This window comes from Cyprinus carpio, chromosome A22, assembly GCF_018340385.1.
Source record: "Cyprinus carpio isolate SPL01 chromosome A22, ASM1834038v1, whole genome shotgun sequence".
Classification (NCBI taxonomy): domain Eukaryota; kingdom Metazoa; phylum Chordata; class Actinopteri; order Cypriniformes; family Cyprinidae; genus Cyprinus; species Cyprinus carpio.
Window position 1 is genome coordinate 10,564,578 of NC_056593.1, and position 11,065 is coordinate 10,575,642.

At 36.2% G+C, this 11,065-nt stretch overlaps 1 protein-coding gene across 1 annotated transcript; it reads left to right on the forward strand.

Annotated features, from left to right (window-relative positions):
- Positions 1-6,347: 6,347 nt before the first annotated feature.
- LOC109059429 (mast cell protease 1A-like) lies at positions 6,348-8,060 on the forward strand. Its single transcript, XM_019076628.2, has 5 exons — positions 6,348-6,450; positions 6,524-6,674; positions 6,827-6,959; positions 7,489-7,734; positions 7,821-8,060. Exons 1-5 carry the CDS (start codon positions 6,390-6,392, stop codon positions 7,977-7,979), a joined length of 750 nt encoding a protein of 249 aa, XP_018932173.1. The 5' UTR covers positions 6,348-6,389; the 3' UTR covers positions 7,980-8,060.
- Positions 8,061-11,065: the final 3,005 nt, after the last annotated feature.

An 11,065-nucleotide genomic window follows, 5' to 3' on the forward strand; every position in this document is an offset into this window, starting at 1 on the left:
GGAAATGGGATCCAGGGGGTGGAGATGGGTAGGTTTAGGAGTGGGAATGGGATCCAGGGGGTGGAGATGGGTAGGTTTAGGAGTGGAAATGGGATCCAGGGGGTGGAGATGGGTAGGTTTAGGAGTGGAAATGGAATCTTTTTACAAGAAAGTGCTGTTCGTCATGTTACACATTTGTACTTTCATTACCAAAAAGTGTTGTTACCAATGTCCTGTTACACATTCATACTTACTCATACCATTCAGTGGGTTGTTACATATGTGTAGTTACACAAACATTAGCGCTGTAGATACTATGTACCAATGTGTACTTACACTGTGGTTACATACTGTGTACACATCATTCTCAGTGAATTTTTAACAGACTGAATCATGGAGTGAAAGAACGCACTCGAAATGCGCGTGCCCACTAGTCTCTACTAGACTTCACTCTGTAGAAGTGTTTTTTTTTTTTTGACAAAATACTGATAATGTCAAATCACACATCGTTAAAACAACAATTACAATATTATCACAGAAGATATATATCGCACACCCTGCACAACTCTCTTTTTGGCTAATTTGTGCAAACCCTTTTGCTTAACTGTCAAAGCTTCATTTTAACCCTAAAAGACCTAGAACATTTTTGGGGCACCTGACACGCCTGCTCTTTTCTTTGTTTTTTAAGACCTATTCTAGCAGTCAGCATCAAGTGTCATATAACATTATAAACAGGAGAACTTGAAGTTTCAGTCTAGCTCATTTAAAGTCCCAATTTTCCTTTTGTTTTCTATAAGAATTAATGAATTTCCAGAATTTTAAGAAAAACGCAAGAAACAATTGGGTGTTTTTTTACTGTGTGCTCAATCAGAATCTTGAAGTTTGGATTTTTTCTTTAGAATGTTGTATCTGGGTGTTTTACACTTCCAAATAAAATTCTGTCTACATATAACATTTCCCAAGCAAGTTATAGCCATTTATTAGAATATTGTTATAAGTGCTTTTCAGTGAAAAACAGGTCCATTTAGTTTACTAACAATATAGATGTGTCCAAAAACATTTAGGGAATAAAATAAAATGGAATCAGTGTTATATAATAACAAAACAGTAAAAAGAAAAAAAAAAGACTTTTTTTCAGATAAATATATTTTCAATCTGAGTATACACTAGGGTTGGGCGATGTCTACTCAATTGGCATCGGACGATGTCTACAGTGAAAAATCGTGATGGACGATGACATCGGGGCAGGGCGGGGTTAGAGGTGTGCCTGAAGCATGAAACAAATAACACGTTCTACAGAGCCACTAAAAGGTTAGCAGCTTGCTAGCGGTAGCCTGTTGCATTACAGTGCATGAAAGTTCACTTACCACATACACAGAGTAAGGAGAAATGTCTGATAGGACGATGGCGAAAGATTTGCAGATCCCAAGCACCTATGACAAACATCTAATCTTGTCAAATGAGTGGTAAGTACTGCTGCTCCCTATAGAGTATATAAAAAAATATATAAAATATATAAAATATAATATAAACATTTTTTGTTTAATCTTAACAGTTTGATTCTGGGGGACCTTTGGTTTCGTGGACACACTGCAATTGGTGTCACAGCATTTGGATATAACTTACTCTGCAATTCACCTGAGAAACCTAATGTGTATATTAAGATTTCACCATATATTCCATGGATTAACAGCATAATTAGAAATGTGAAGTGAGTGAAGTTTTTTTTTTATTTTTCTGCATGACCTCTTTCAATAAAAGTATAATTTGGCAATCATAAATCATGAAGTGTCTTCATTGTCACACACACACACACACACACACACACACACACACACACACACACAAACACACAAAATAAAGTTTTCCAGAATGGACTGCAGTGTCAGTGTCATTGATTGGATGAATGCAGCATGCGATCAGTTTATATAACAGCATTGTGCATCCTCATATTGTATATTGCTGCTATCAAATTTCTCCTTAACTGATTTTTCGGTGGAGTATAAAGATAAGAATTAGTTGCACTCTTCTAATTGACGCTTTTTCTGTCACCATTTGACATTCCGTTCCCCTCAAATGCTGAAATGACTGTTGATACAATGCACAATGTTTCCGCGGCTTTCCAAAGCACATGGATATGAGACACGCGATCGGGTGTCAGTAAGCCAATTTCATAAGAATCGGAACTTACGTCACCGCCGGTAATGTTAGTTCCGTTACAGGAATGATGTTATTACATTAGTATGGTCTTAGTATGGTCTTATCTCAAATATCACTTATAAACATAAACATATGTTTATGCAGTTAAACATATAACCAGTTGTCGCACCGTGAACAGAAATATGGGTAGCACTTAATTTTACAGTTCTGTTCCACATGTACATACTAGTGATTACAATAACTGGGTAATAACTAGTTACTTACCCTGAACCTACATCTTAACCCATGTAGTTACCTCATATTACCCAGTATTTTATTAGGGAAGTACATTGTAATTACAAATACTGTAAAATAAAGTGCAACCCAAATATGTACTTACTTAATAATTCCCCAGCTTGTATATCATATGATGGGCATATATTTATATATATATATATATATAAAAAAAAAAATTCCTAGTACATATATATATATATATACCGGCACCCAGTTAACTACCACTGAGAACATTTATCACAAGCGCTGCCTGGGCAGGGCAAGAAACATCATCAAGGGTGCCTCTCATCCTAACCATGGACTTTTCACCCTCCTTCCATCCGGCAGGCATTACAGGAGCCTACGCTCTCGCACTAGTAAGCTCAGGAAGAGCTTCTTCCCCGAGGCTATAACCCTTCTGAACTCCACACCACCAATCTAACCTGCACCTGCTCTCTTACTGCTTTGGTCACAGTACTTTACAAACATGTATTTGCACTACTCATATTTTGCATAGAATACATTGTTTAACAATACTATTGTACACTCAACCATCTGTATTTATTACCACTGTTCTTACATTGCTGCTGTTCATAATATACATATAATCCTACATTGCATTCCTATTTATATTCTGTACATACTCTGCTTAATATTGTATATCCCCTTAGCCGTCAAAGATCGCAGACGGCCCCAGATTATTATTGTTTCACTTTCACAGCACGTTAAACATCACTCTCTTACTTGATCTGGAGAAACTGTGCATCAGATGAAAGTTTAAAGACTCTAGCTTCGATATTTGACCACTGTTTTGATAAAACATTGTTGCAGTGACAGTTATTTATTAATTTATGTCAGGAGTGCAAAATAATAAATCCGTATTATGCCAAATTTTGAATAGAAAATTCACCACTCATTCATATTCAGTCACGTCAGCAGTGGTTTATTTGTGTTCACATAGACTCACTGAACAGCGTCAAAAAGGGTTTATAGACCAAAGATGCATATCTACGGAGATATATACTGATATATTTACTGATGTTTACTTCATATTTCTTCAGACAGAATAATCATTTCTATTCATTTTCCACTGATTTACGCGATCTGATGATAAATAGCCTCTCCCAGCGCTGTATGTGTGTGTGCCGAGCTTCGTGCACGCGCTGTGTCTCACACAGACTCTGATTGGTCCTTCGCCTTGTCAATCTTAGAGTCCCATAACAAGACAACGTCACATCGTGTCACATGCTTCATGTACACTTCCGCATTGATATCTGACCACAACAACACAGATACACCTCTGTACCCACGACATATCCAAACAATAAACACGCGATTACGATAGTAAAGCTTGGTATGCGATTTTCTTGAGATTTGGGGCATTTTTATAGAAAATATTGAAAATGTACATCTGAAATGCTAACTTGTGCAGCGATGTAAAAGGCTATAAATAGCATATTTTTACAACAGTAAACGACCAAATTCCACTTGTGCTCGCAAAAGGAAGTTATTACAAACACTCGATCGGGGTTTAAAGTGAGTTTTGAGTAAAAGTGTACTAATAATTTCATAAATAGTCTGATATAGCTGATGCTAACGTTAGCTCTAATGCCTGCTAGATAACAGGTGCGGTTCTTCTTCATAATGCATTTTTTTAATAATAATTCACGTAAGGTCGTAAGAAAATGTTTTGTTGTATTTTTATAGTAAGGCTTTTAATAAAAGTGGGGCAAATGAATACTGGAACTGAAGATTTGTGTCTTTGTAGACCTTAAAATACCACAACAAAGGCTAATAATGGCGGAATAAAAACAAAAGAATAATGATAAAAGAATAATGCGGATAATGTGTCATACCTGGCGGAGGTGTGAAAGGATCGTGTTCGTGAGAACAATAGAATCATGAATGGAGGATCGTTCAGAGCCAAATAAACATGAGAAAGCATAAATGAGAGCTTTACATGTGAGTTTACAGAAGATGACAGGGGTCATAAATCAATCCTTTTAGCCTTCTATAAAAACACACGACATGGCCTTAGAAAATATTTCATAAAATTCACAGTTTTACAGATTATATTATGAAAATTTCAAATGAAGCATTGGTAGACTTGTGGCTTTAGCTACACTATGTTTCTAAACACATATCCTACATCAACAATTTTTTTAAATACATTTAAAAAATATGTTTTTCATATTTCTATTTTTGTTTTTATGTTTGAGTTTATATATCTTTATTATCATAACAGTCTGAGTAATTCTGATTCCTGAAAAGTAAACTTTGAAGTGTCAGCTTTGTGAACATATGTTGATTATGTATCTAATCAGAAAGAATCATGAGCAGAAACCTTTTTATTTTGGGTATGTCATTTCTGTCTCTATGCTGAAAATGGGGGGTAACTGGTAAGGGGATATACAGTAACAACTCCACTGTACATTCTGTAAATCATAGCTTCACTTACTCTGCACTTATATGAATATAAAACACTATATTCTTGCACTTCTGGTTAGATGCTAACTGCATTACATTAGCTCTGTACTTGTACTCTGCATAATGATAATAAAGTCGAATCTAATCTAATCTTATATATATATATATATAGCAACAACAACAAAATATATACTACTACTAATGGGTTTGAAAGCCAGATTTGAAGATGATAGTGACAGAAGCATACATGAGTGAGTGAATGGCAGAAGTGTTGCAGTTTATGACTGATATGTCCAGCAACAAAAACGTGTCCAGGATGCAAGCGGTCTGGCTTCTCAACATGTATCAGCAGATGAAGCCTGTGTGAGAAGGGAGCTGCTCACCAAATCACAGTTCAGACCTTTTTATGATATTTAATTTGTGAATTCATGAATTGGTTCTTGTTAGTCTCTGCCATTGCTCTTATCGTAAATAAGTACCCAGCGTGGGTTAACCCGGAAGTGTGAAATTGGCCTGTTGCTAAGCATCTGGCCATAACATTTTAACACTGCATTGTTTCACACTGTACACATTTGCCACCGTAATGCAGGATTAACAGCACAAAATCTGCTCTGAAACAGGGTTTTTATAACCCCAGGTAAAAAGCAGTGCTGACACTGCTTCTAAATTACAAATGTGAAATGTACCTTTACCTGGGGTTAAAAGCAGGCTTTAGAATGACAATATCCTGGCGTTAAAAACAGTGTGAAAAGGTCTAAACGGAGACAGAAAACATTAATTGGTGTGAAGAAGAGACTGTATTATTCTTATCTTAGTCCACCGAAAAGTCCATTAATGAAAAACTTGAAAGTACAATTCTCAATAAAATGAGGATGCGCAATGCTAGAGCCATTATGTAAACCGGTCATGTGCTGCCTTCATCCAATCAAAGACACTGATGCCCCAAATATGCAAATAAGAACGTTAACCTGGGGTTTAGGAATGTTCAGAGTGAAATGCCAGCTTATTAACCCACAATTAATTGTTAACCTCAAGCCAATTGTGAGAAGTATGAAAAGTGAAACAAGAAAACCCAGGATTTCATTTCCCCGGGGTTTAGAATGGCCCAGAGTGAACATTTTTTAAATAAATAAGTAAGTGAGGAAATAAATACTAGAAAATTGGCTTATCTCGTGCCTTTATAATGTCTCTTTGAGAACTGCAAATCTTTTGAAATCTTTCAAGAGTCAAATTATGAATATAATTTATACATTAATAAATTGTTACATGTTTGGTGTTCATGAAAAGCCAATTTTGATGAACTTCACATTATCTCATCGCCATCTACTTTATCTGTGAGTTTAAGGTACAAAGCACATTTTCATCTTTATTTTTCATGCTCATAGTACATGCTTAATTCTTAATTCTTATTTCTCAAATTTGAGACCACAAGGATTGAAAAGAACAATGTTTGCTCATGACACAAGATTTTTTTCTTTTTTTTAAAGGGCTAGCAGCTAAATGTCTCCACCCACCTTTAAAGTATATTTATACAGTGTTTTGTCAGTGAGAGCTCACTGATTGTCTTCATGATGACCATCATCTCTCTGCTCCTGCTGGCCTCTCTGCTGCCACACCTGACCTTCACTGGTGAGATTGACCGAAGTACTGAATTGATTAATCTGCTGAATATTAGAACTAAACAGCACTCTCTTGTTCTCAGCTCATGTGGATGTGGGTATAGTGAACGGCAGGGAAGCAAAACCCCACTCCAGACCTTACATGGTTTCTATTCAGTTGATGCGTAAACACGACTGCGGTGGATTCCTCATTTCTGATCAGTGGGTCTTGACTGCTGCACATTGCTGGGACGGGTAAAAGTTTTGATTACTTTTAACTGAAAAATTAAGTTAAAATCACTTTTGACAGACAAAACACCTGCAGTGAAACTACACAATGTCTCATATGCGATAAATGAGCAACATGACTTTCATAAATAAATTTTCTGAATACATTCTTTGAACAGATATACAAGTCGGACGGTTGTTGTTGGTGCTCATGACTTAAGTGATAGTAAGAATTTGACATGCATCAGAGTGAAGAAATTCATCCCGCATCCAGAATACAGTGCTTCTGGGAATGACATCATGCTTTTGATGGTAACCAACTGTGCTCATATTACTTGTTCAAATAATATCTGGTCAGGAATTTTAAATAACATTCTGTATGACATTCTTTTTAAAATTTCTTGCTGAAAAAGTACAAGGGACTTACTTTCTAACCTATGGAAAATAACAAGTGCCTCTTTGAATCTATTTCCTACATTATTTATTTATATATTACCCATTGTAGCAACAAAAAAATGCCAAAACCTCTGAAAATATAAAAAAAATAAAAACACAAGTGAGAAATTTCTTTTGGTTGTTATATAAAACCGTCAAAAATCTAAAGTTCAGTAAATATACTTTAAGAGGCACATTAAAACATTTTGAATTCACCTTGGTTTTTGGAGCTTCTGTCCTAACCTAATAAGCTTCATATAGTGAGTGATCTGTTAATTTTTAATGTTGTTATGTTTGGTTTTAAAAGGGTCTCTGTTATCGAGTAAAAAGTTATAGTAAAATCAACTGAAATTCAGCCTTTGAAAAGATTATGTTTATTATTAATGGTTGTGCTTTTGAATTACAGCTATATAAAAAAGTCAGACTAAACAACAATGTTGGACTGATATCATTGCCAAAGGACAATGTCAATGTGGATACTCTCTGTAGTGTTGCGGGCTGGGGAAGTCTGTGGACTAATGGCACAATGAGTGATCGTCTAATGGAGGCAAACATGAATATACTAAATCAAGAAGAGTGTCAACGTAAATGGGGAAACATCTACTTGGCCTCACAGATGATCTGTGCACATGGCCATGGTGGATCCTGCCATGTATGTACAAAAAAATGATTCACAGACTTTAGGATAATGTATGAACTGATTTTACTAGTGATGCGCTGATCTGTGTTTCTTAACAGGGAGATTCAGGAGGTCCTTTGGTTTGTGGAGACACTGCAGTTGGTGTCACATCTTTTGGAAGTAATAAACTATGTAATTCACCTGAGCAACCTAATGTGTATACTAAGATTTCAGCATATCTTCCATGGATCCACCAAACCATTAAAAATTTTAAGTAACTTCATGGAAAACAAAAAAGGAAGAAATGTTTTTTCTTGAATTCTTCCAGAAACCTTCTTTCAATAAATGTATCGCATCAATCAGTCGTAGTGTCCTCATTGTCACCACAGATAATTAGAATATTACATGGGACACACGTCCAAAGTCATTTCACATTAGTTCACTTGGTTGCCATTTTAGTTACACTTGGTTACACTCAATTTCCAGTAAACATCAAAAAGGTACAGGAATCAAAAAGATATCATAAATTGTGCTGTTTTTTAACAAAAAAAAAAAAAAAAAAAAACAAGCCCAGAAAAGCCTTTTTTTATTTTTTTATATATAATAATTTATTTTTATTTTCTAGGGTAATATTAGTACCCTAAAGTTTATTTTCAGAGGCAGTTTATATCTTTATGGACACATTTTGTAACCACATTTTAACCACATAAAAGATGCATTAAGCTGTCCACTTAGATTCCACTCGGAATTTGTGCTCTGCATTTAACCCATCGAAATGAACACACACCCGGAGCTGTTTAAATACTGTATATTAAAGGCCTGATCACTAGGCAAATTTCTGTATTTATATTTTAACACTGTTGTCACTTTATGGGGCATTTTGCACTGAGACCTGGTAAAGCCAAGCTGAAACTCACAACATGTGTTTATGGAGCCCTCTTCTGACAGAAACAATGCACATTGAAAAAAAATGTTTCATTCATCCAATTAACTTCTCTTAGGGCAATTTATTTATCTTTCATTAGCTCAAGATAAAAGTATAGATGTGAATCATTACCCTAATTTTTTTTTTAATTGGATGAATTAAACTTTTTTTTTTTTTCTCAGTGTATTTCAACATAAAAAGCAAGCTATAAGATTGTGCCCCCTGTAGGATTATGTGTGGAAATGCCCTGATTTTTATTTATTTTCAGATTTTAGTGCTGATTTGAAATGTTATGGAATTACCAGTTTTTATTTTCTAATTTTGAGATCAGCACTGTATTTGTATATATCCACTACTTATGTTGGCAAAAAGTGGCTCAGCACATTACAAAGTTGGCCATGGAGTGAACTTCACACACCAGGGTCAGTATTGATGTTTGCTAGATGAGGTGCAAACGTAATAGTAACAGATTTTAGTTTCTGACTTGGGTCCACAAAGCTTAACAGGAATTTATCTTCTTACTCTAAGTATTACTGATATCACAAGCTGAGACACAGACGTGCCACCCACTCTTATATTTATTCTCTGTTTCTACTGCAAACACTCACTGATTGTTTCTTAATCATCACCATCATCGCTCTGCTCCTGCTGGCCTCTCTGCTGCCACACCTGACCTTCACTGGTGAGACTGATTACATTACAGCATATTATGCTGATTTTTAAGAATATTTATTTGGTATGTACTGAATAAGCTGACCTATAGCAGTCTTGGCACTTTCTCCCTCAGCTCATGTGAATGTGGATATAATGAAAGGACAGGAAGCAAAACCCCACTCCAGACCTTACATGGTTTCAGATGAATTAAGACACATATCTGTGGCGGATTCTTCCTTTCTGATGAGTTTGTCATGACTAATGCACATTGCCAAAACAAGTAAGACTGTAGTTTTGCCTGATCTGAATTAAAATATGATCTCATATAACTGGTGTCTTCTAACATGTTTCTTTTAACAGAAATGAATTTTTGATAATTGTAGTTGGTGCACATAACCTAAAAACCAAAACATGAAGGAGCTGTCCTCATTGGAGTGAAGTCCTACTACAAGCATCTGGATTTGACTGATAACCCAAGTTATATATATGACATTTTAAAGGTAAAAAAAGCGGATCGAGTGTGTTGGGGAGGCTGGTTTTGATGTTGTGTGCAGCATTGTTACACTACTCTTTGTTGATATACACACACAAGCCACCCCCGCGAGCCTTTCCAGACAGTGCTGTATCTCTGTCTACTCTGTAGCAGGTAAGTCCATGCAGCTGAATAGCAGAGTCTGAGATGTTGTCGTTTAGCCATGTTTCAGTGAAAACAAACACACAACAATCCCTTGTCTCATGCTGTGTAGACCGACTGAGTTGAATAAAGTCCTTTTTTTCCAGAGATTGAACGTTTGAGAGCATGAGTGATGGAAACGCTGGTCTAGTGGGGTAAGCCCTTAGCCTAGCTTGTATGCCTACATGCTTGCCACGCTTCTGTCCCCTCTCACACCGCCGGCGTTGCCGTTTTGTGCGGGTAGCATCAGAAGGCGAGGCCGCGGTCTTGGGCTTCGGCTTCAGCAGCAGACAGAGGTCTCTTAGCTTCTCAGTAGTCACCGGTGTAAGAATCCACCCGCCAGCCCAAAAACGGAATCCAGCAGCCTGGTCGAAGGTTTAATGCCTATTCAGTCTTTTACTTGCACTTCTGAATTTATCAGGATTTAGTTTAAATTTTAGTTTAGCTGTGTGTACAATCTGACACCAATTTCACGTGATGATTAAATTTAGGCAATATTTCTAATCAAAAGCAGATCACAGATATTGATTGTATATTAATTAAAATATTTGAGTATTCTGGAAATCCCATACTTTCAATTATTTGTCATTAGGGACCAGGTATGCACAGGAATTGCACTTCGGCTGATAGTGAACCCACAGACACAAACTCGTCAGTTCTGAACTTACTCAGAGAATGCAGAGTGGTTATAATACCTCTAAGTTATCTACATGTTCATAACAAAAAGTGTATTTTTTCCTATAACCATGAGAGCTACACCTTGTTAAGTCAGCGACAGTCAGAAATCTGAAGCACCTAATGGTGTTCCCCATGGTTCATCCATTGGTGCTGAAGTATGAACTGTCCTGAATGCAGATTTGCAGAAATACCACTACACATTAATCTACTTGAAAAATGATTTCAGAAGAGATCAGAATAAATCAAATGTAAAAATTTATCATCAGTCAGGTAAAATTGTATCATGCCAATTACATAATGAAATAATTAGAAGCCAATTTAAAAAGGATAATGCAATTGTGAATCACATTGTAGCCGCATGGTAATTCTATGCTTCTGCACATGGTTTACTGTAACTATATGGAAAACAACCAAGTGTTTCACGCAGGAGACAA

Coding starts and splice junctions, on each gene's coding strand:
- LOC109059429 (XM_019076628.2), top strand. CDS start 6,390: ATGATGACCATCATCTCTCTGCTCCTGCTGGCCTCTCTGCTGCCACAC. Junction 6,451..6,523: donor GCCACACCTGACCTTCACTG/GTGAGATTGACC, acceptor TCTTGTTCTCAG/CTCATGTGGATGTGGGTATA. Junction 6,675..6,826: donor GCTGCACATTGCTGGGACGG/GTAAAAGTTTTG, acceptor TTCTTTGAACAG/ATATACAAGTCGGACGGTTG.